We start from the raw sequence: 27,217 nt of genomic DNA on the forward strand, positions 1-27,217 counted from the left end.
GCAAAGTGAATCACATGCTCTGAGGAACTTTACTTTTTCAGTCGTTTCAAATATTTTTGTTGTAATCACACAGTCATATCCATTTGAGGTTGCTGAGTTATTTATTGTTCTTCATTAATGGTAACAGGCTCTACTCCAGTGCCTTTCATTAATAGTGGTGACCTCCAAAGTACTATCATGACTGAGTGCCTACATGAACTGAAGGTGACAGGAGTTGTGTCCCTTATTGATGATATTTGAATCAAAAGATAAGATAACAAAAAGAAACATATATATCACACAAAACTCTTTTCTGGTGTAGAAATAGTTTACTGTTGTATATTCTTCATAATAAAAGGGTCATGTTATTGTGATAATTCTGCAGTACTAATGACTATGTACAACTTTGAAGCTCTCATAAAATCTTCCTGCAGTCCCTACAAATTCAGGTAGCATTCATGTTAACTGACCTGACTATAGAACAACCTGTTAGCAAAGCCCCTTCATTCACAGCAAATAGTGCAGAATGGATAAAAGAAATGTTTGGATGGTACTCACTCACCCACTCAGTCACATTTAGCATCACTCAAAGATGGTGGCCAATGTACTTATCTTGCAGGAATTGATATGCATGAAAAAGAAACATGTCACAGAAGTTATAAAGATACATCCTCAACGATTTTTATGTGACTTCAGCAAGTCAAGCATTATTCAGGGCTGCAGCCAGACTGCGTATTTGCAGGAATCCCGCTAATTGTACTTACTTTGGCGCTATATTAATAAAATATGCGTCAACAATGGCGCAGATTTATAATTTATGACCCATTTTATATATAATTTATATTTTGAATTTATTTCAAAATATGACTATTTTCATTGAAGGTCGGGGCAGTGGGGTAGCCTAGTGGTTAAAGCGTTCGCTTGTCACACTGAAGACCTGGGTTCGATTCCCCACATGGGTACAATGTGTGAAGCCCATTTCTGGTGTCCCCCGCCGTGATATTGCTGGAATATTGCTAAAAGCGGCGTAAAACCCAATTCACTCACTCACTCACTCATTGAAGGTCATTGTAAGCGATGTCAAACATTTGGAAATCAAAATCAAAATATTGAAGCTTCAAAACGAGGCTTCCTAAACTCTGCACATTGTTATTACGTCTATTTGCATACGAAACTGTGATATAAATCACTGTAAGGGGCTCGTGCTGCTGTATGTACAGAGTTTGACATACATACAATCTGTTTGGCTGTCAAAATGTCAAATAGAAGGATTACAGATATATTATTTATTGGCCCATATTTTCTGAAGGTAAATTAATTCACTTGGTCTTCAGTATTTGTGTGTTATCTTCATTCTGTGTGCTCTTTTGAAACTGGTAACATACATATGATTATATAAAGTAGCATGTCCCTTTTACTTCTTGCTGCATCTTTGACATTAACAGATTAAGCCCAGTAGCATTTTACCTGTTTCTTTGTTTACAGAGGCTTTTTTAAAAAAGAAATGATTTATAGGCAATCAGTTTCCTGAGATTTGTGTGGTTAGTTCAAATATATAAGCTAGCCAATGCTCTTGCTTATAGCCTTTGACCCGTGAAGATCCGGGTGTAGAATAGGTCTTCAGCAACCCATGCTTGTCACAAAAGGCGACTATGCTTGTCGTAAGAGGCGACTAACAGGATCGGTTGGTCAGGCTCGCTGACTTAGTTGACACATGTCATCGGTTCCCAATTGCGCAGATCGATGCTCATGCTGTTGATCACTGGATTGTCTGGTCCAGACTCGATTATTTACAGACCACCGCCATATAACTGGAATATTGCTGAATGCGGCGTAAAACTAAACTCACTCACTCACTCACTCGCTTATAGCCTTTGAAACGATGTATGTAACAAGGCCTAAATCATCAGATAAAAACTATATGTTCATTAATTGTACTCATATGTTGTTGAAGTTTGATGAAAAGATTTTAAGATATTGTTCTCTGAGCGTTTAAGTTTTTTAGGAACAACTATGGAGTGATTGGCTTAACAGCACCATTCTATACTTTTACCAAAGTGGTAATGCCAGTGATAAATATATAACGCTAAGTTAAATCCATCCCTCACCGAGAGGAAAATTATTGCCCGTAGTCATGTACAATACCAAATGATAATTGAACATGTTGCATCTTCCAGATCTGCAGTGTGACATGAGCTGCCTTCGGAAGTGGTTGACGGAGGTGGAGAAGAAGTTGCTGATCCAGACGGTGCGGCCAGAGTGGACCCGGGAACAGCTGCAGGAAAAGCTCAAGGAGCACCAGGTACTGTCAATTTGTCAACACTCTTACACCATGCAGTTGGCCAGGGGCCTTAATAGGTCATCAGTCTTGTAATACGGCTGTTGAAATAGGAAAAGAAATAAAGGGCCTCAGTGTCTGATCCTACTCTCATTACTTGAATCCTGAGTCCATACTTAAACTTACAAGCCTAGGATTGCTTGCCTAAGGCTTGGTAGACCTAATAACACCTGCATAAGGCTTATATTTTAGATGTTGGATAGGATACAGCAGAAATGTACCCTGTTCAAAATCTCTGAATGGCAAGTGACAATATTATGATATTAGAGGTTTGAAAATATGCTAGTTGTTTGATACTTTTCACAAAGGTTCAGGGGTCCATACCTTCCATCTTAGAAATGATGTGGACATTTTCCACACAGTGCACTGTAAGATCTTGATTTGTACCAACACCCCTCAAACTTCATCTTTGGCTTTTCACCGTGTCTTTTCGATCACTGATGTATAAGGGCAGGACGTCAATAATATGCTTCCCGGTGAAAGGAGGAGTTGGGGTAGCCTTGCGGTTAAGTGGCTGCTCATCATGAAGACCCAGATTCATTCCCCACATGGGTACAATATGTGAAGCCACTTCTGGTGTCTCCTCACCGTGATTTAGCTGGAATATTACTAAAAGTGGCTTAAAAGATTACTCACTCACATGGTTAAAAAACTTGTTTTATTGTTTGACACACATTGATTGCATGGTAGGTCATAAAAGCAAACCTAGGTTTATGTCTGCTTTCTTGTGGTGGAAACAAAGCTTGTGTGCTTTGACATGTCACATGATCTTTAGCCAGTGCAACAGTGTGTCCAACATAGTGTTACATTTTGTGGACACAGGAGCACTCGAGGGATTTTATGGAACTTCATTTTCATTAGTTTAAATTTTTGCTTTTATAACTGATTTAAGATGCTTTCACTTTTGCATTAAATGTGTGTCAGGTCATTTTTAAACTCATGATAACAAATAAAATGAAGAAATCTTCTGTTTCTCCACACAAATGAAATTGCCATCTTGACCATCATCCATATGTAAGGGAAATAACTCTTCTTGCATTATAGCATCTCTGCCAATGCTTGAGTTGTCATAATTGTACATCCTGAAGGTCAGTTCGAGAAATTTGAAGTCATTTGATTATTTACGATAAAAAATTAGAACTCATTAATGATTGTCTTCTTGCTGAAGGTTTCAAAGGAAATGCATAATCATTGTCACCTGATGTTTGCAGAATCAGGTGATCATCTGAAGTAGTTTTGATGGTTGTCCTGGCAACGGATCAACAGTGTTCTATTCATGCAACTTGCATGTTTTGTTGTCAGGCAATCATTATCTGCAGTGTCATGAGCAATATGGTGGTAGAAGAGGCCTCTGTGCCAATTTGTATATTGAACAGGTTCACTCGGGAATACATCTGGGTTGTCCTTCATTCCGCTCACGACACTTCATAATCAAAATAAAAGATCGGATTTACATTTGTTCTCTTTTGCTTTTGATTGTACATATTATATTGGATTTTTCTGTTTCCTTGCTTAATTTTGTAGCTTGAATAAATATAATTGGTTTTGTTTTCAAGTGTAAATTGTTACTCAATTTCGTTTTAGTTAGCTTTGAGGGTATATTTATCTTGAATCCCATGAATGCTAATAGATTTAATGAAATTTGTTTCTCACCATATTTGTGTACTGAAAGAAAGTACTCTTTGTTATGTGTAGTGTCAATTAGGAAATTCACTTCAGCTATTAGCTTTCTACTGGTAGTGCTGAAGATGATTTTATTTTGTTGATTACTTATCAAGAAATAATCTTGGAAGAAAGTAAATTACTTGTTCATCTTTAAGATCTTGACATTCTTTAACATTAAAGGACAAAACATATTAAGAAAGCCCAGCCAAGACATTCAGGAGTATTCAGTGTCCGACATTTAACCGAAATACCTTATTGTATACCTTTTAATGGAACATTCTTGAAGTATGATAACACATCACATTGAGTACTGTTGAGTGACCACAGCACGCAGTCACATAGCCGTGTCGAGCATGAGTACCTTCCAAACAGGGCGCAGAGGGGATGAATTGGAACAAAACAGAGTAAACCTGAAGTACGTCACTGTGAAGCGTGACAGTAAACAGCCCCATGGTGCTCTGTGAGATTGACAAAGGTGCCCTGGGGCACGTTCTCCTCTGGTGGTCTCTGATCAACACAGCACACAGACTAACTGTCCATCAGAGAAGTTTACACCCACACCCATTGTGATATTTACGACAGGTCAGTTTCAATACCCTCAGTGATATTTACGACAGGATAGTTTCTTTATCACATCTGGATTGCAGTTAATCACCAATCTGTATGCCTTGTAATGGTTATAATTTCTGCATGGTAGCTCTTATCTAGGTAAGATGAGCTGACTTAGTTATACTTTGGAGCCTCTGTAAGAGTTCAGTCGTAAAGGTTCAGACAAAGGGGAATAGCCTGTAAATGAAGTGAGTGTTTGGATATAGCCGTGTGTTTGTATGAGGCAAAATATGTCCTGTTTGCAATTGTAGAAATATATAGGTAGCCCTGTGGGTGAAGTGTTTGCCTGTCAAGCTGAAGCTCATGGTTGGATTCACCAAGTGGATATAATGTGGTATATATATTTTCTCAGATCTAAGGAATTTTTAAACTAATTTCAGATCTTGACCTGAGGATAGTTCATTCAGTATTCACAGTATTCACAGATGGTACATATGTCTCAATGATTTACCTACCTCTCTTTCATCCTTTTCCTATCAAAGTAGTGTTTTGTCATCAGTAAACAACTCATTATTTATAAGATTGTTAATTTATGTATTAGTCATCAGGCCTAGCTTTTCGAACCAGCTAAGATTTGATGTTAATGTATGGCACTTACAAACTATCTTAAGCTAAGAGCGAGCTTCGAAAATCTAGGCCCAGGTCTTTTAACCATTTTGAGCATGTACACCTTTTCAGCCATTAAGATCCCCGAATATATAAATGTATTGTAGTAATCCTTGAACATTGTTTTGTCATGGTAAACAATAATACAAATGTATGCATATTGTTATAGCCTGATAAATATTGTCAGTCTGCTCAAAGAATATTATACAATGGCCCACATGTGATTTGACTTCAGAATGTTGTCCATTTTAAATTTTGCTGATGATTTTTCTACAGCCAGGGGCTTTTGGGACCATATGTTTAAATATGATCTTGATATGTCCTCAAGTTGGAAGGCAGGTATTTCCTGCTGTCAAGTGTTTATATTTGTAAAGATGAGGTCAAAATCATTATAAACAAATATTAATGTTGATCATTTTGAAAAAAAATTGAATGTAAAAATTATTAAGTCAACAGAAAATATGAAACTTTTGAAGGTAAATAGTGATATCAATAAGAGGGATTTGTTCTGCTTGGTATTTAGATTTGTAGCAAACAGAAGGAGGAAATGTGACTGTTTAATGTGGATGTTACATCGTCATGACGATCTTCAAACCACTATGACATCAGCAGGCCAAGCCCCATGCTGGATGACCCAATATTTGGTGTGGTGGAGCAAATAATGATTTACTCCCATTTTATGTCCGCGACAAAATTCTCCTTGCCTTGACTTTGGAATAGATTGACACCATCAAGTCAACTGCTCTGGTTAAGTTATGGATGTTGTTGTGAAGTGATGGATCAACATTTACAGAAAGTGGGAACATCATATAAAGGCATGTTCCTTTGAAGCACAGAAGGGTCAGATAAAATATGTGAATGTCTCACCGATCTGAATAAACAACACGATTAAATATGGCAGGCAGATGTGAAGAGAGCATTTTGTCTTTATTATTTTCACATTGCTGGACTGTTTCACCATGGCCACTTGCTTCTCGTTGTCGTAACAAAAAAATGCCTGTACTTGACGCCGCAGCCCGAATATCTTGACCAGGTGTTTGCAAAATATTTCAGGACAGAAGGGCACTGTTCTGGATACATGTTCCTAGTTGTTCAGATCGTAAAGCCAATCACTCAAGTGTGACGCTATGTGGATATTTAAGTAAGGTGTAGTGGCCTCTTTGTCTGCATCTTACGACAAAGTCGGGTATTAGGTTTTATGATGTCAGGTATTGGTAATCTCCATACAGATTCTGTAATCTGATTACATGGGATTATTGGTTGGTTGTTCAAATCCATTATTCAGTCATTACAAATTGGCAACTCATTGCTGACTGAAAATGTTTACAGCAGTAAGTACATGTATTGTACGTTTGAACTGACTTGATGCAAATAGTTCACATATGGTATTGGTCCAGTTGGGTTGGATTAATGTTGTCAGATTTTTGAAGATGGAGGATGTGAGCCTTCAGAGTGGGAGAAGAGCAACATGATAGTTCTGCAAGGCTGTTGGGTAGCGGCTTCTCTCTGACACAGACTGGTGGGTGAAGGTAAGGCTTCTCTCTGACACAGACTCTGGTGGGTGAAGGTAGCGGGCTTCTCTCTGACACAGACTCTGGTGGGTGAAGGTAGCAGGCTTCTCTCTGACACAGACTCTGGTGGGTGAAGGTAGCGGGGCTTCTCTCTGACACAGACCTTGGTGGGTGAAGGTGACACAGCGGGCTTCTCTCTGACACAGACTCTGGTGGGTGAAGGTAGCAGGCTTCTCTCTGACACAGACTCTGGTGGGTGAAGGTAGCTGGTGGGTGAGGCAGGCTTCTCTCTGACACAGACTCTGGTGGGTGAAGGTAGCGAGGCTTCTCTCTGACACAGACTCTGGTGGGTGAAGGTAGCAAGGCTTCTCTCTGACACAGACACTGGTGGGTGACACAGAGAAGGTAGCGAGGCTTCTCTCTGACACAGACTCTGGTGGGTGAAGGTAGCGAGGCTTCTCTCTGACACAGACTCTGGTGGGTGAAGGTAGCGAGGCTTCTCTCTGACACAGACTCTGGTGGGTGAAGGTAGCGAGGCTTCTCTCTGACACAGACTCTGGTGGGTGAAGGTAGCGAGGCTTCTCTGACACAGACTCTGACACAGACTCTGGTGGGTGAAGGTAGCGAGGCTTTCTCTCTCTGGTGGGTGAAGGTGACACAGACTCTGGTGGGTGCAGATAGCAAGGCTTCTCTCTGACACAGACACTGGTGGGTGAAGATAGCGGGGCTTCTCTCTGACACTGTCGGATGTAGGAGTGAGGCGTCTCCTGTGTGACTATACCATCTGTGGAGATACTGCCAGTTCAGACAGTGTTGGGTGAAGAGTGTGAAGCTTTTTCTGTGTGACACACACAGTGTGTGACCATACCATCTGTGGAGAGCTATTGCCAGATTGGTTGTGACAATGTTCGAGGCTTGAGGATTTACCTGAAGGCTGCTGGGACAGATACAGGTAACTGTGTAAGTATATGCCAGTGTTGGAAGAAACAGTCATGTTTGAACTAATTGACTCATACTCTTGCTCCTTTGATTTTTACTCTGTATTTCATAATCACAAACACAAGTTATGTTACATGGACATGGACCCAGACGCTAAAATTAGATTGATACCATTCAGATTGGGATTTAATTGTAGTTGAATATATGGCACTTGTATATATTGCAGTATATATGCTTCTGTAATTATTATAAAATTTGTACTGTTTGAGTTGATATAGGATTTATGGCAATAATACCTCTTCTTACAGTATGTGTTGTGTTAGGTGTGTAAAAACACACAGTTCATGCCAGTTCGCAATTAAAGCCTCCCATTCTTTCAAACGTCACACAGTCAGTATGTGATGTCTCATGTGGTTGTCAAGTGTACATGAACTGCAGGTAATGACGTAATGTTCTGTTTAAAAACTGGTTTTGTATTTGCTCGGTACATCACTTGTGTGCATAAGGTAATTGTGTCGCTTGTTTGTTTCTCCCAAATTACCCCAGTATACACATCTACATGGTTGAAAGTATTTTGTGAATTTTTTAGCTTTCATGTCGCAGAGACATGTGTTGTTACCTGGGTGGTTGCTAGCAGACGTGACGCGGTTATCGCCATCTTTGTCAACATTCCTTATCTTAAGAGCAGGAAATTATATTTTGGTACAAGGTCGAGATGACCTCGTCAATTCTACCTGTTTCTGATTAAATATACAGGATCATAATAACGGCATTATGATGTCAAATATCATGCACGTTTTTGCACAGGTGGTGAAAAATTCATGATCTCTTTCCTGGAGTTGACACTAGTGGAACCTGAGTTAAAGAGAGAGTACCCTTGACAACGCTTTGTTGATATTTTTTTAGTGATATGAATATTTAAGATAGATCTGTTTATGTCGAATTTTTTATTTGGCCAGATGTTCCTGAATTCAGTATTGCAGTCTAATATTATCTGAAAGTTGAATCATTATTTAAGATATTTCCTGTTCAAGAATGATGGTGCATGGAAATCAATATAAAAAGCCAATGAAAGGATGGCCTAGTATTGACTTCCTGCCTTCTGTGATTATTGTAATGAATATTGAAATATAAACACAGAGATTGTTGGTAGGACAGCCGGGTTTAACCTTGACCTATAAAGCTGGGGATCCAGAGGACCCTCTGGTGATAATTTCAAGTGTCTAGTAGAGCGGTGAAATAGTGTAGTGTACTGAAATATGAGTTTGAAACAGGAACTATAGGGTTTTATGGAGAATGAGGTACAAAGATTATTATTGTGCATCATTGGGTTGCAATATATGTTTTTCTGCGTCCATTCTCATGGTACTGGGCACACATTTCTGTGTCCATAAACCCTGGTGTTATCAGATCATGCCTTCACTAACACAAAATACTGCCGCATCATACATCCGATTTATATTCAGTTTAACCTGACTCCTCCAACTTGTTAGTTCTCCACCCACCCCTGCCAGCCCCCAGTATTAAATATAACCTCAGCTGGATATCACTGGCTGTTGTGTGTCCCTTGATTACAGGAAGGGATACCTTCTAGAGATATTAGTGAGATAAAGATTATAGACCCAGATTACCTACGCTATATTCACAAAGTCAAACCTTATAGAAAAAACTTTATGGATAACAACTTCTTTTTATTCGTGAGTGCGACGTTTCGATAAAGATTCTTGTACCGTTGTCAAGCAATGATACAAGAATCTGTATCGAAACGTCACACTCACGAATAAAAAGAAGTTGTTATCCATAAAGTTTGTTCTATATTGTACTTCCCTACTTCTAAAATGTCACTCAAAGAAGTTAAAGTCAAACCTATCTTTTATTTTTGTCTTGGTGTTTATCTTATAATGGCCTAACTGTCAACACCTAACTGTTTCTTTCCTCTATGTGTGTGTGTTTGTCAATTTTTCACAAATTACCGTTTGAAATGTAAGTGATAAGACATTCAAAGGGTAACAGAAAATGTGATTCAATGAATCCTCTGCTGACTTGATTCTCTGAAAGTCATTTGAGATTATTTTTGAGCCACCACATGATAATTTTTGAAGATAAGTTGTATTTAAAAAAGGCTTTGTTGGTTGGTATGCAAACTATGCCAGAGGACAAAGAAGCTTTGCATCACAGAATAATAGCCTTTCCCTATATTATTGGTACCTAATGAAGCTTGAAACATGAGTCCAGCTCAGCGAGGCAACACACCCAAAACCAGTCAACTGTGGCCACTTCTAGTGGCAACCTAATCTGCAGTATTTCTAACGGTTCTGTGTTCTGTACAACTTATTATCAATGTGTTCTTGTCGGTATTGACTGTTGATGGACATTGATAATGTCCAAAGTATACAAAATATCAAGCCTCCTTGACATGTTTATGGGCCCACCAAGCTCACCTTGATGCATGACATGGGCTCTACCTTCAACCTGTCTCCTGTGAGGAAATGACTGCTTGATTTATTCCCATGTGATTTATATTCCCGTAGATTTAAAATAGACCCTGCTCTGGTCAGGACAGAAAGCAGCCTTTAGGTACAAGTGTTTTCAATGTAGCAAGAATAATGGACAACAAAATAACAATCAGCTTTGATGTGGTGTTAATCACAGTACAAAGTGAGATGTCAGTACAAAGTGGGGTTGTTACGATTCACTCGTGTGTATTCAGTGAATCAAACCGTATCCCTTCATGAATTCAAATCATTATTCGTGATCACTAGAATTGAATATTCATGAAAAAAATTAACAGAAAATGTTTTTAATTGAATTTGGGTGTTATCTATCAAAGAGATGTGCAAAATGGAAAATTACAAGCCAGGTGGGATAATTGTCAACACTCTGTGCTGTGTTTCTCCTGAGTATGTGAGTGAGTTTAGTTTTAGGCCACTTTTAACATTATTTCAGCAATGTCACAGTGGGAGACACTAGAAATGTGGCTTCCCATTGTAACCATGTGGGGAATCGAACCTGGGTCTTTAGCGTGATGAGCAAACGCTTTAACCACTAGGCTACCTAACCACCCAGGTTTCCTCCTTAATGGATCCAATAAGGGATAATTTAACTGAGCGTCTTTTCAAACCAGCATCAAGTCCAACTGACTCAAGTATACATGTAGGTTATTTTCAGAATTAATTATTGAATTGCCTATCAGAGATATTCCTTTGATTGGTTTTACCAAAGCAATGTGTTTGCATCAGCTGCCGAGTTTCCAACGATTGAGCTGCATTGTGTAGGTTCCAGTGTCAAGCACCTGTTGCCATCCACCCTGTTTAGTCAGGGTGAGGCACGCAATGTTGAACAGTGTGTCAATATACAGTCATTCCCTCACATCATTGTTGCAAAACACCTGTCACTGACATGGGTGACCTGTGAGTCTGAGTGCAGCCATGTTTGGTCATCCTGCAGCCAGGTATAGATTGGTGTTGCCAAGGCAAACAGGTGTAAATGTACACAGGTGAATTATCATATATCAAATGGGTCTTTTGTGTTGTTTAGTTTTCAGTTTTATATATACATAAAATGAAGTTTGAAAAGCCCCACATGCTTCTATATATGTCCAAGTCCATTTTGCTATTTGGGTCAAGCATCAATTTAGTTGCTGCTAAGGGTAAAACTAGTGAGCATGGAAATTTGATTCAGTTATCGGGGGTGCAGTTGTGTACGGTCCCACAAATCATTGTGCCGTGTTTCACCCCTTGGGAAAACACAGAAACATTTATTTGGAATGTTATTTCACCATGATGATGTCTAGGTTTGTGAGCACCATACCCATGCTTGTGGGTTTCTCCAAAGTGGTAAATATCTGAGATCACTTTGGGCTTTCCTATCAACTCACTCACTAAAATTAATGATTATTTTGGGTAAATCTCATCATCTCGGAAGGACATCATCTGTGGTTCAGAAATACACAATGCCATTTGAATCCTGGATGGGACTCAACCCAAAAAGTACTAGAATCTGTACTTTACTAAGAAAGTGTAATCCCAAATATAACATGTTACATCTGTGGTTCAGGACAAGTAAGTGTCAAAATGAGATGTGACAGTTGGCAGGTATAGGTCAGGATTACAAACTCAGTTCAATACTAATGTTTCAGTTGATTAAGTTTCACAATGTAATATAGATGTTCAAATCAGAAGAGGCATGTTTTCTTTAAGAAGTTGTCTCCCTTGAATATACCTGCCCAGAGTCACTGAGTGCAGTGTGATTGATTAGTGAAGGTGATTAGCAGATTGCAATTAGACGTAGATTCCCGTGACCTCAACTGACCAGTGATCATACACAATGTGCAGCATTTCCCCTGACTGACCCTGGATCTATCATTAGTGTGGATACTGTGGACTCCAATAATGATAGATGGATGGCTGAAGGTTATAAACAAAGGCAGGTTGAGGACATTCTGTTTGTAAACACAGCTCGGAGTATTGATTCCCTGGTTTGACCTCAGGTGCTCTGGAGTGAAATCTCTCAAAGTCATGTACAGCACATTTTGAGTCTACTTTTTCAGGCAGTAAAGGATGCTGTAGAATATTTCAATCTGAGTTTGTTTGCTGTTTAAATTGTATAATGGAGAAATCGGGAGAATATGTTTATTCCGCTCTCTGAGTTAACCTTATTATTATTATTGATATATAATTTCTTTATCAGTGAGGGGGCGGGGGGGTAGCCTAGTGGTTAAAGCGTGAGCTTGTCACGCCGAAGACCCGGGTTCGAATCCCCACATGGGTACAATGTGTGAAGCCCATTTCTGGTGTCCCCCGCCGTGATGTTGCTGGAATATTGCTAAAAGCGGCGTAAAACCAAACTCAGTCAGTCAGTTTATCAGTGAGCATAATAACCTGTAGTTACATAAGCTTTATTTGTTTATAAGACACATTCAGTATGGCCAGTGGTTTCCCAAATAGTGTGACTTGATCAGGCCAGACCAATTTTATTTCTTGTTTTATGGATTTTTCGTTAAACAAGAAATAACATTGGTCTGGCCTCATTATGTTGTTTTTTTGTAAGGTTTACAAATGTTGCTTTTTGGTTTACAATTTTGTTGAGAGAATTTGGAACTCTTGCAGTGTTTTCATGTTATAAATCTTGTCTACTGTTGTAAAATAAAGTAAGGTTGACTGGAGCTATTTTGTGTCAAAGAAAACTTTATGAAATGTTATAGAACATATCGCCACCATGGGTATATTTTTTTTATATCTGCATTGGGACACAATGTTTCAGTAAAAGATGACGTCTTTCATCCAATTCTCCCATCTCTTGCTGGATAATCTCATTCCTTGTTGGAAACATGGAGCCATTTTTATACCCTCCAGGATTCAATAATAATATTAAATCAGAATTATATTCAGAAATAAATTAATAATCTCACATTGGTTTCTTAATTCAATATTTCATGTGTGAACACGCTTCTTGTACGGTTTATTTTCTCAATTGCTTCAATTGTGTTGTATTGACGATTGAGGACGTGGTAAAAAACTTGTGAACATTGTTTGATAGAGTATGATCACCAAATTACATCGGATGGACAATATTCATTGTCTTCACTCTAGGCAATGTTGGAGGGAGGGTTTGTTCTTTGTGTGACTCTGTTAAAGGGTTGGTATTGGCTAATGAGATCGAGCCATAAATAGAACGTCTTTGGGCTGTTTTGTGAAAATTGCCCCAGCTCAGCTGATAAAATTAGTTTGCATCGTGGTCTCTTGTGTGACAGTTTGCTGAAAATCAATAACCTCGCTCTGCTCTGTTGTGGCTTGTGACGGACAGGAGACGCTATCATACAGTCTGGCGTAGTTCACCAGTCACAGCACGGAGTGGGTCACATCGGGCTCAGTGTCCACCCAGATTAGAACTGAGTTCAGGGTAAGATCTCCATGTGCTGTTATCAGTGAAGCCTATCTCCCAGTTTATCTTCAGTCACTGTGTCTCTTGCTCTGCGGACAATAGCCACGCTTCTCTCAGTCCTGGATGTATCAAGCATTGTTATTGGCTGAAAGACAAATCAATATTCTCCAGCCACATTGAGGCGCGATACCTCATTCAGTGTGTCAGGAGATTATATGATAAGACCGGAATACCTATCCTGGATATATACCCTTCTTTTATGTCCCGAAACCATCAACACATCAGCCTCATTATAAGGTAAGCGAAGCAGACGTGGCCACATGCGTGTTATAGCATTTATATCGCATCTGTAACGTTCCTCATGTCGTGCTGTCTGTATTCCGGGAGTGGGATACAGCAACCGAGCAGGGACATGATGGAATGAGGTGTCCTTGCACTGATGTAATCCTTCCCTGTGGACCAACAATTACCTGCCCCTTGCAGTACCTGGGGTCAATCATGTCATTCGATGTCACCAGATACACTAGGCTTCGTTATTTGCTCACGATTGCTAGCCCGACATTGTGTCCCTACTGGTGCCGGACTGACAGAGGTTGGTAACATGCACTCAGCTTCATGTCTCAAACTGTCACTCAGCGATTTAAATGAGTTAATTTTTAAAGTTTTGTGGTGGTTTTTTTTGTCTGAGATTTATTACCCGAGTAATTAAAGTATTTGATCATTATGTTAAATTTCCTTGCTGGAGACTGAAAGCTGAAAAGAGTCAAGATAATATTTCAAGATCATAAATAAAGATGACGGTATAAAATTATTAAAAATAATTCAAACAATGTATATGTACACTTACTGCTGAAAATAGTTTATGGGTAATGTATATTTTCTTGCTCATGAATGAAAATGATAATCTGAACTTATTTTCAATTTGCAAACATCAAAGCTAGAAATTATTGTAAATGGGTATTTCTCATTTAAAGGGAACTGATAGTAAACATTGGAAGCAGTAAAAATATATGCCTACTAAGGGATTAAATATGTGTTTGAAAATAATAACTGCTTTGCGTATTTAGCATACACTGAACTGATAGTAAACATTGGAAGCAGTAAAAATATATGCCTACTAAGGGATTAAATATGTGTTTGAAAATATGTGCTCAAAATAATAACTGCTTTGCGTATGTAGCACACACATAATATTTACTGGATATTTGTGACAAAAAGTCCACAGTACTCGCCTGGTAATGTAGGTGTATATAGGTGTGGAAATAATCTGGTTTATCACACTACATGCCTACACCTGGGAACTGCATGTTCGTGGCCATCATTAAAGTACACATTGTCACGTTTGTATTCATACTCAACCAATTAGTGTGATAATAGCCATACATGTGGGTAGTTATCTGTTCTGTTCTCACACACCATGACACAGCAGTTCTCTGAAAACTGGATATTACACCCTTATAGTTATTGTTGTGAATCAAATCTGTATTATTGCATGAAACATTAAAAAAAATATTTTAAAATAACAATGACATAAATATCTATTTTTAAGTTTGAGCTAATGTGCATCTATCCATATATGTTTATATCTTATCCCACAAGAAATGTGCTAATTATAAGTTGTCATGAGTCATATCCTATTACAAGATTTCTTTGTCTCTGGCTGTCAGTATGTTTTTTGTTGAAAAGTAAAAAATTGTGAATTATGATAGCTCTGGTAATAAAAGTTATGAATCATGGATCGTTGTACATGGACACGTTGATTCATACTGTTAAGAATACTATTTTCTTAGCATAACTGCAAGGTAAAATATTAAACATACTAACATTTTTATAAAATCTGATTGTCAAAACAACATCAAATCTATTTCGCAATATTAAGAGGGCCAACTATTTAAAAATAATGATGGCTGAACTCGTGAGTATCTATACATTTATATTACTGTCTGATCCCACAAAAAATGTGCTAAAAATAAGACGTCATGAGTTATATCCTGTTACAAGATTTGTACTTGTAACGTTCGTTGTTCTTCGTGCCGTATCGTAAGGTTAAACAGGTAGGGGCTCAGTGTCCCTTATCTCCAAGCAAGTGACCTATATAAGGCAACAAGCCAAGCCAACCACAGGCACAACTTGTGTTTTGCTTGTGTTTGCAGATGCATAAAAAAATGTCAGTTACGCCTTCACGAGTTTGGAATTTACTGAGATATCGTACTCCACTCTGGTGAATGGATGGGGAAGTTTGGAGACCTGCTGTTGTTGATGAGGTAGTTGTCAATCAGTGAAGGTAGGGGATTAGGAAGGTATCTGGTGACTTTCATAACAATAGGTTAAGAATTTCAAATGATGTTGATCACCATATTTGGTTGTGGGAGGGTTTTATTGCTCAGGACTTTGTAGGATGTAAGGTGGCGAGGTTCAGGAACTGTATCCTGTTGATGAATTAATCAAGGAAACATTTTCAAAATATCAAGAATGCATTTGTGAAAGCACTTAATGTTATATATAAGTACAGAAACAAATAAAGGAACAGGAAAATTCAAGTGTTCCTTTAATATTTTGTAGGTTTCATCACCAGCTTTGAATAGCGGTGTAGTGATGAAAACTGGAAATAATAAATGCTTGAACTTTCCAGTTTTCCTTTATTTGTTTCTCTACGTATATTTTTCAAGATCTTAAAACACATCCTTAAGCATCATTCAATCACTAGGGGTGGTGGGGTAGCCTTGTGGTTAAAGTGTTCGCTTGTCATGCCGAAGACCCGGGTTCGATTCCCAACATGGGTACAATGTGTGAAGTCCATATCTGGTGTCCCCCACCGTTATGTTGCTGGAATATTGCTAAAAGCGGCATAAAACTAACCTCACTCACTCACTCACTCACTCACTCACTCACTCACTCACTCACTCACTCACTCACAGGTGTAATATGGCAGGGGTACAGTATGTCTGTCAGCCAGCAGGAAGTACAATATTTGTTACTCAGTATTTTAATCAGTTTCAAATATATGTGAACATTAGACAGTTGTATGTAATAACACATTATAAACACATGTAATCTTACTCAACACTACCATGAAGCTGATACCATTGTCTTGGAATAACCATATGTTACATCATTATTCGTTCTCAACTTTTAGTATAGGTTTTATTGATATTTGCTCTGGTTGTAAACTTTGGGACCAATAGTACCAGACTGACAATTAACTGTGGCCTTCTGTTGCAATAACTTCCATATATTGTTATCCTTCCTTCTGTTGCAATGTTGGAAACTGAAATCTATCCATTACTATAACAGCACTATTAAGCCACAGGTTGTGGGAAGTGGTCTAATAGATTGTATGCGTGTTCATTTGACAGGAAGACCTGGCTTCTGTCATCCAAATGTGGAGACAATTTTTCATGTTCATAATATTTATTGATGGTTTGTCCAACCCAGATTGGGCGAGGTGGGGTAGCCTAGTGGTTAAAGCGTTCGCTCATCACGCCAAAGACACAGGTTTTATTTCCCACATAAGTACAATGTGTGAAGCTCATTTCTTGTGTCCCCCACTGTGCTATTACTAGAATATTGATAAAAGTGGCGTAAAGCTAAACTTACTCTAACCCAAATTATTAACAGATGAAAACTGAAAATTGTGGCTTAAAACTACATTCACCAATGGCTGCCACCTTATGTAAAGAGGCCAGGCTTGATTGTGTGGTCAACACCTGTAACTTGATCATTAATGGTACTCTGCTATTCATTGTAAGACCTGGAAGTATCGATCACGGCCTTTCTGCCCATGTCTGCAGGATGGCCAAGCCATGTTCCCGGAGACTAAGAGGAAATAATGCATCTTGTCTTCCATTTACTTGTCTGTTTGTTATTGTATGTTGGAGATGGGAAACCTGCAGTACCTAATTCGTGATTGATTTTGTAGTCATAAGTTCTGATTTCTGAATCATTGATCCAACATCAAGGCTGCTGTTATTGCGTATTTAACAATGAGAGTGGTGCAGAACCCTACAGCATGTTCTTTCAGTCCTTGATTTCATGGAAAAGTTACATCATCAAAGTATGACAATGAAAAGATGGAAGTTATTGAGTCATGTTTCTTTGTTAGCCATATTCAAACCATGACATTGTGATGGAAAAACAATCACGCTTCATGTGCAGCCAGTTTGAGAATCAAACTCAGGACTCCACCTGAAAAACTTGGTTCCTCAAATCACAGCATGATGTAATGAAATTTTATTACCCATAGGGTTATAAATCACCAAGTTAGTAAAATGATTTATCGCATCACATTCACAAGTGTATAGTTTGTGTTATCTTAACGTCATTCTTCACAGCATTTAAATGTCATTGTGATGTAAGGTGAAAGATAAAGCTGAAGATTGCATTCAACAGTATTCTAAGATGGTGGTTGTGATCAGTGAACCTTTCTTAAATGGAGGTCAGAATGATACAAAAAAACCAATGGGTTATGAAGTATTGGTATTTATTACACTCACTTGAGGGTCATTTTATGAAACGTACGAAAGAATTCATGTATTATCCTCAGTTCTGTGTGGGAAGTAAGGGAATCATGACATTCATTTTGTAAAATCATTGTGACATGCAAACATTTACTATAATCTCTGTGAAGTGTTTATGTTTATTAAAAATAGTTTATGAATTGAATTGATCCATGTGAAAACTTGTGATAAATATGGAACCAAAATAGCTTCCAAGAAAGGTGTTCATTACAAGTCAGATATGACTTTACAGCTTTTCAATACAGGCCAGTAATGTAAAGATTTAGTTGGATTTTCTGGAGATTGGGGTATTTTGTGCTATTGATTTTGTTGAAGTCAGCCAATGTGTTTCCTGATTTTGACCATGATGAATATTTCCAGACGACCCATGTTATATGGGTTATAACTCCTGGTTGTGAAATACCCCGTGCAATAGTGTATGATGTCCAGCAACGTTGACACCTCATTGACTGAATCAATCCAAGGACCTTTCATGAGTAGAAATTACAGTTGTTGGTTTGATCTCGTTTGAGCCCGGTTATTGTAATTGTGTACATTTTGAGGTAAACATTAGCTTCAGCTGTTGTCCTTAACGGTCAGTTTACTAGCTGTTAGTCTACAAAGCCTGCCACCTTTGTTAAGATATCAACATTCACATAAGGTCATCAAGAAATCAAACACACTGCCATATAACAAACATACTTGCTCAGTCATCATGTACATTTAGATCCTGTTACTGGCCATGTCGTTTCCTTTATTGGTGTTAAAGGTGTATTACGAAAGACACCATTAGGCGTAGATCACAGCAACATAAACACTGTATTTGTTCCACTCCAAACAATATGCCCTTCAGAAGCAGTTAAGAACTATGGACATACATGTACTTATATTTCAAGTATGTGGTATCAAGTATCAAAAACATGTATGATTTCTTTATTGTTAAACACTTTGTATTGCCGTCTTTGTAGAGCTTATGACATTGGTCTTAGGACTTAGCGACATATTTTGAAGGTTTATTGTGAGGAGATAATAGCCAGATATTTGATACGAATGTATATTCACCTCTGGGAATGAAAGTAGAGGATTATGTGAGCAATGTTTGGTGAAAGTGATTGGTTCCATGTGAACTGGTTATTCCTGGGGGTCACATTCCTGTCAAACACAATGACTTGCTGAGAGAACTATTCCCCAGTTCATCAAATCTGTATGTCCTAGGGAATCACATATGACAGTAATGCTTTAAAGAAGCACCCAGCCTTGTGTATGTATCAGATAATGATGCTGTTGTCAGCTGTCTTTCATTGTGGGCTGATACAGGTCAGTAGAAGATCAGTCATCTTAATGTGGTGGGTGGTGTAAGGACTGGAAACTGACATCTAGTCCCCAAAATAACAATATTTTATTCATATTACCATATATAAAAACAGAATTTCAGTGACTGTTTTCAGAAGCTGTAGTAATTTAGACTTGCCAACTGTTATAGACTTGAATAGGCTGTATCATATTTGTTTCATGGTCTGTGTGACACACGGTAAGGAACTGTTGTGTGAAGTTTGTTATGCAACATCGGTGTATGTATATAATGGAAATATAGTCTCAACAACAGTGTTACTGATTTGGATGTTTGTACATTATTGCATATTCAACTGTACAAAAGAAAACTGTGAGGAGAAAATTATGTAAATGTCATTTGCTAGAGGAGATAACTGGATATAAAGAACTAGTTTCCATCCTTGCCGAATTAGGTGGGAATTTCGTAGTATATTTTATCTTGACTGACAAGTGCATGTAAAGTCCAACAGCACATAATGAAATCCATGTCCTGTTCAAACACAAAATCATGACTGCAGAGTTTGGTTGCCAGTTAGATTTTAGAAGTATGTGTGCTTTCAACTAGGTTTCAGTAGACACTTTGCAAATCTTTTAATGGTTTAGATGAACACACTTAAGTGAATGTGCTGCAATAATCATGTACTGGGGTCTGAGGTAGGGAATGTGAACCGTTTCATTGATTAACTTGAGCAGATCATCTTAACTAGCCACTGCCATTTTCTTTGAACCAAATGCAAGAGATATGAATCTGGAATCTGATTGGTCAACGGTAAGACATTGAAGGGACATAACTTGTAACATCCACTTGTGGGACTGTGTTCAAGCTACAACATTAGAAGTTAGTCTGGCAAAGATTGAAAATGGACTTTTATATTCGGTTAGCTCCATAGCTTTGGGAAGATGACATCTGTTTATATGCGTCGTTCCTCCTCACAGATTTCTTTTATGGGTTTGGATAATTGATAGGTAATGATTAATTTACGGAACATTGAGAAAGACCTTTGTAAGTTATTCTTCAGGAAATTGGATGGACATGTTTCCTATTTCTAATTATTTTTGCAACATGTTCAAAGACTCTGTAATAATGCTCCTAATGTACTGCTTGTTAAGTCTTTGGTGTTCTTACTCCCCTGTTAAGTATTAATTAGAAAACAACATGGTCCAGCACTTCTGTATTGACCATCAATATTTCATGATCATATTTAACGGTTTCCTGTGGCCAGTGACTGTGAATGTTCGTGTCCTGCAGAGTAGAGTGTTTGATGTCAGTAATATATTATTTATACCTGTACTGTCTCGTGATCTAGTCAAAGTCAAAAGTGCTCTTACACTTAATCTGGCAAGGCTTCTCATTTAATAAGACTAGTCACACAACTGTTCATTATTCATGTAAATGATCGTGTCTATGTAACTGTAAACCAGTGCAGACTTGTAATGGATGACAGATGGAAGGTGATAGAGATTATGAAATCATATGATGTATTGAATATAATACTGAGGGCATTTTTTGAGTTGATGACATAAAATCAGACCTTTGGAAAACTATTTTTGTTCAAGATTACAAAATTTGTTGTCTCTGGAACATTTTCATATGTTCTTTTCACATGATAAAATCTGATGACATTAGGTTTATTTCAAATATTAAGACAAAAAATCACTTACTGTTTGTTTTTCTATTGTTATTAAATGCTTTATTACACAAAATGAAATATTATGACGGAAAAAGAGCAAATCAATCATTAGTTGTAAGTGGACAATATTAGATAACCAGTGAGGATGACAATACAATAAAAAATGTACAGCCTCATAAAATCTATTCTCTTTAACCTAGGCGTCTTTCACCCTATTGCAGTTCAATTTCACTGAATTATTGATTGTGACGGAACTCAGCAAACATCTGGGATGCTGGAGTCATTAATATTGAAATAATGTCCAGTTGCCATGCTGGCAGATTGATTTCTCCATTGCACAATCCTGTAGCATGGAAAGTCGATATACACTTCTTCAAAATCACCACATCTTCAGAAATAGCTCCATCTGGTGCAGATACTCCATGCTGCTGCATTGTTCCCCAGGACCAGTTTCATCAGATTTATAAATTTTTTGTCAAGGATATTGATTTTATTGTGCATGTTATCTATTATTCTGTGATGTATGTAACACATTTGTCCATTCATGTCACAGATTAATTACAAAACAGTATGATATATTGTAACAAACGGAGACGGGAAGATGTTCAAAGACGCAACTTTATCGGAAAATTGACTTTTTCTCTAAATCAGTTTATCCTATTTTAAGGTATTTGTAGCAATATTAAGATATTGAACCATCTGTCTGCGCGTAACCGATGCAGTTGAATTGAATGGATATCGGGGGACACAATGGCTACAGATGATAGATATCAGTGTGCCAATACGCTCTGCAGCATGGAGAATAACACATCATAACCACTTGTTTTTCTGTTCCATGCCAGGAATATAGACATATCCAGATTATATGGCATAATGGAGATATATCCAGCTGATATGAATATATCACAAGTATATCCAGGTGAATGAGTGAGTGAGTTAAATTTAACGCCACACCCAACAATATTCGAGCCATATTGCGGCAGTCTGTAAAAATCCAGTCTGGACCAGACAATCAAGTGATCAACAGCATGAGCATCGATCTACACAATTGGGAATCAATGACATGTGTCAACCAAGTCAGTGAGTCTAACCACCCGATCCCGTCAGTTGCCTCTTACGACAAGCATGGGTTACTGAAGATCAATTCTAACCTGGATCTTCCAGGTATATCCAGGTGATATGTAATATCAGTATAGCCAAGTGATATATGTACCTTACAGGTATATACAGGTGATATTAGTATATTATGAGTATATGTTGGGATAATATGCAGGTCGTCTATGCTTGTAACATGTATACCCAGGTTATGCAGGTGTATTTTTAGTTGATCCAGTTTGATATGGGTTTGTTATTCCGGACTAGGGAGTAAGCCAGTTTCACTCAATCACCAGCCAAGGTATCAAAGTCACAGATGTTCATAGTTTTATTCTTCGACCTGCACTTGTAATCTTCATAGCTCCTTGTGCACTCAGTTATTTGTTTTTTGGGGTACCTGTTATACTTGTATTATTTGCAGATCATTACAAGCAAACAAATGCTGTCCCAACACAGAACATTTCAGAACCCCGCAGTTTGTGTGTCAGAGTGTTTAAGTACCTTCAATGCACAGCAACATGACTTGACTTAGGTATCTGGTTCAGTATTAACTTTTCCAAATTTAACATTAAGGTTTAGTTACCCTTGCGCAAGGCAGAATATTTATAACCCTAGACAATGATGGATAAGCCCATATGCTAGGCAAACCCATTAATCCTTGGGCCGTGAAAAGCAGTAATCCAAACCACAGTACTGTGTCCTTTTAACACCTGTATTATAACAGCGTGAAACTCTCTAGCCGCTTGTCCATGCTGCTGCACAAATGAGCAGTTGTAAGCTGCTAGCACATTTCTCCTGCCGCCAGTAATCCCGGTCCTTCTATTGGCAGCCTTAACTTGGGATGAGGGAGATTTCCTAAGTGAACGAAAACTGGCTATTGTTGAAGATGGGATGGATCTCCGTATTTGTTTAGAAGGAATGTCTTGTGCAATGATTCGTTGTTATTTGTTCGTCATAATTTGTGTTCAGTTTTAGCTTGGTCAGGAGAATAGTATCATTCTGCCACTTCCTTTATCACTTCATCTGACATTTGCTTTGGGTTCTTTCCAGATAATGTGATCTCCTAATTAATTAAAAAGAAGATCTTGAAGAACGCATAGGCTTAATGTTATTGAGAATATTGATTGGCAATATGTAGCATAAGCTGACTTTTTTATTGCAACATTTATACGACATTTGTGTCCCTCGACACTCAAGATATATTTGTCATTTAGGCGTGTAACTGTGTGGCATCAGTCATTGATATGTGTTAGTTATGGCTGCTCTTTCATTTATAGATGATATAATTTCATTTGGAAACATGTCACAGCTATAGGTGGTTTTAGCAGTTAAGGTGTGAAAGTATTATCTCTATGGAGGGAATGGTCGTGCCACTGCTTCATCAAGACATGTGTAGTGGACTAGTAGCCCTGTGTGGCAGCGTGTCTACCCAACACATCAGATGGTCGGCACACAAAGGTGTAAGGTAAATGCCAATGTATATGGAATAAATCAAAACAGGCATATTTCTACTACAACCATAAATAAACAATCCTGCTTGCTGTAGTCTGCTAAACCTTGATCTAGATTTTTAATGCTTATTCAGTTTCTGGCTTGACAGCCAATAAATCAAATTTCTATGAAAATTAAATTTTATGAAATTAAATTAATATGTTTTCTACACATGGACATATGAAACTGTACATGGAACATTCGTGTAGAATACTAAACCTGTTTCCAACCGGTGAATTAGGTAAAATTTGTAGAGTCTATGAAAATGAACCTTTATCCGAATGCTATTTTGATGTAAATGTAAAACATGAATGTCAATGAGTCAGGAAAAAAGTGATATTTGAGAGGAAAATTCCTTGATCAATAGATAACCCATTTGAACGTGTGCAAGCTCTCACGTATTTCTCGATAACAATAATGATAACAGATAAGCTGGGCCATGATAACAGGATCACGTATTACAAGACGTAAGTATTCCAGATATATGACACAGAGTACACACTTGTCATGTCGTTGTCTTGTCAGTTGTTTGAGGAGAACAAGTTACAGGTGAATTACGTGAACAGTCACAGGTAGCAGGTGTGTTTGGGACACTCTGTTGTGCACTTTGACTACAGATTAATTTGATCCTCATTCCTGAATGCACGTAACAGGCAGCTTGGTTGATTGTAGTGTGTACGGGTGGGTGTTACAGATCAGTCTCTCTGTACTTCTTTGTTGGAACAAGCAGACTGTAAGTGTTTCACACCTGAATTTGTGTTCTGTATGTTTCAAAAACTTGATCAACTTTCCTTTTGAATGTTTTTTTTTTGTAATATGGATTTATACATTAATGGCATTAACTGCTTTGTTATTGTGTGAAGGGTTTCTTGTTTCAGTTATTGTTATTTGTTGTTTAAAGCCGCACTCAGCAATATTCCAGCTATTTCTTGTTTAAAAGCTTACAATTGAAACTGTTTTCTATGCAGTATATAATGACAGTGTTTGTTACAGATATCAAATATATGTGTGTAATAATATATAGATCTCTCTAGGTAAATGACGATTAATTGAGAAATTGTTCCTCAGCACAGGAGAAGTCAATGGTGTGGTGGAGGGCTGTGTGGTTAAGGGGTTGGCTTGTTATATAGAAGACCCAGGTTCAATCCTCAACTGGGTACAATGTGTGAAGCCCATTTCTGGCGTCCCCCGCCGTGATATTGCTGGAATATTGCTAAAAGCGGCGTAAACTCACTCACTCACTCCTCAACATTTGTGTTTTTGAGGCTATTCATGAAGTATCAGAAAACCCAGCTCAGGGTGGAAGTGTAAATGTGTAAGAAATTAAAATTGTTCCTTTGATGTTGTTGGTAATATCATTTATGATGGAATGATTAAAACAATTATCTAATTGGAATTGGTTGAAACTCTGTCCCAACTTACTGCAGGAACTCCAATATAACACTGATGGTAGTGTATTGGATTCCATTGATTTTGCATGATAGCATCTTTAATCAGGCGTTGTGATGTAACTAGCATGGATCACAGGATTAATCCATGCTCCTGGCTACCTGTGGGGGAGTGTGCTTCTAGATTACATTTGGTGCTCATAACTATATTTTGCCATGTCAGATGTGTTCAGACTTGGGTAATTCATGTGAGGTGAACGAAGCACGGGTCTTTCTGTCCAATAACAATACAGACATTCGATCATAAATGTGTCTTCTCAGGGATGTCTTTCATTACAGACTACTGAACAAAGGGAATCAGAACTAACCGAAAAATGTAACGAAAACCACGAAAACATTGCTGGGATTGTTTGCAGTGATGAGGAGTTGTTACAGTGTTTAACCAAAACAGGTTCTTCCTACGGACTGCAGTGATCAATTCCCACCCATTCTTTAATTGATTGGAGGAAAATAATATTTCAATTCATTCTATGGACACAGGCTTTGTAATGATTCAGTTACAAATGGAAAAGGGGGTCTTTGGTGTCTCTTCCTTGATTAGATTCTATGGCTCCCACCGACTATTTCCTGTCTCAATCCCACTCTCTCTTCCATGTTCATCTGATGCTCTGTTCCCGGACTCCATCACACTCCTTAAGACTCTCTGTCTCTTTGTCATGCTATCTGGTTCTTATCTCAATCACTCACTGTTCCCTGTCTCTATCACATGCTCTGTTCCCCATCTCTATCACATGCTCTGTTCCCCATCTCAATCACATGATCTGTTCATGTTATTGCCAGGTACAACTATTTTCATTTTTCTTATGACATTTGCAAGCAGTGAAGATCCGGGTTAGAATTGATCTTCAGCAGCCCATCCTGTAAGAGGCGACTAACGGGATTGGGTGGTCAGGTTCGCTGACTTGGTTGACACGTGTCATCGAATCCCAGTTGCATGGATCGATGCTTGTGCTGTTGATCACTTGAATGTCTGGTCAAGATTCGATTTTCAGACCACCGCCATATAGCTGGAATATTGCTGAGTGCGGCATTAAACAACAAACAAATCTTATGATATTTGCAAACTAATTGTTTCTGAAATGATTGTTAACATACAAACAATGACCAGGGGTACTGAAATCAATCAAGTTATTTTTACAATTACAGTAGATGTTATCTAAAAAGATAACATTATCATGAGGTGTAAGATATTATGCAAATAATTCAACACCAAGCAGGGAAAAAATTGAGCTTTCAAATGCAAATATCCTGTATGGCACCTGCTTGTGTCACCCACTGAATCCCAGTCGTAAGAGCTCAGTGATTTGTCATGTGGATGAACCACACAGTGTAGTGCAGAACCTGTCTGTGTGAGAGTCCCATCTGTCACAGGAAACCTTCCTGGGTACCCACGCATGTCAGTTCAGGAATTATATAATCATATATTATATCTCAACATGGAAAATTTATCATGGTTAGTGTTGTGGCTTGTTGAGCGTCAAGTGTCATGCATCAAGGTCAAGTGATGCTTCCTGTAGGATGGCAATCTCTTGTAACAAGTTGGGATGTTTGTGGTGCTTCTCCTGCAATAGTGTTACCAATACAGGAGTCATCTTTATGTCAAGAGGTAGCTTAGGACGGTGAGCATACTTTGGACTCATGTTGATGTTGATAGGTCCTGTTCATTTGCCTTTGTGCGTTTGTTTATTTGTAGTTGTGCTCCATATCATATCAGCATGCTTATAGGAATGTGCATTCAACCATAGGTACACTGTACTTTCATGAAATTTTGTTTAAATGAAACTTTCGTTGGAGTTAGTAGTTTATTCAAATCTGGACCAGGAAGAACGAGGAAACAAATATGGTCCTGCTTTGTTTAGCATGTAGCCATTATCATATTTGTATGTGGTTAAACACTTATGCTCTAAGATATTCATTAGAATATGTCCATAGTCGTGAGTGAGTGTTTTGAAGATTAAAATAGTTTCCATGGAGAGCAAGTCATGTTAAGCATCTGACAGATACATGTCTCAGGTAATTTGACACAGGTTGAAGAAAGTAGTTCTTCCAAACTAGACATTTGATAGATACATGCAACAATGTGAAGATTTATAACAGCTCTTGATGTCAGATTAGCATCAAGGTGACAAGGTCAAGGTCGTTACCCAGGTGTGAGGATTCTTGTATATTTTTTGTCAACTCGTGACATATTTTG

At 38.1% G+C, this 27,217-nt stretch overlaps 1 protein-coding gene and 1 long non-coding RNA gene across 4 annotated transcripts in view; both read left to right on the forward strand.

The window, feature by feature from the left end:
- LOC124267195 (nuclear migration protein unc-83-like) overlaps positions 1-27,217 on the forward strand; it is a 131,735-nt gene that overhangs the window by 73,234 nt on the left and 31,284 nt on the right. For all 3 annotated transcript variants that reach the window (XM_046702110.1, XM_046702109.1, XM_046702111.1), the window contains one exon: positions 2,157-2,281. In XM_046702110.1, the coding sequence (XP_046558066.1) occupies positions 2,157-2,281 (125 nt within the window). The remainder of the gene's footprint in view (positions 1-2,156; positions 2,282-27,217) is intronic.
- Positions 6,879-7,300, forward strand: LOC124267197. Its single transcript, XR_006895978.1, has 3 exons — positions 6,879-6,977; positions 7,032-7,064; positions 7,114-7,300. It is a non-coding gene; the product is annotated as an uncharacterized LOC124267197 (long non-coding RNA).

Source organism: Haliotis rubra, unplaced genomic scaffold (assembly GCF_003918875.1).
Source record: "Haliotis rubra isolate DU_JTF1 unplaced genomic scaffold, ASM391887v1 Scf13, whole genome shotgun sequence".
NCBI lineage: Eukaryota > Metazoa > Mollusca > Gastropoda > Lepetellida > Haliotidae > Haliotis > Haliotis rubra.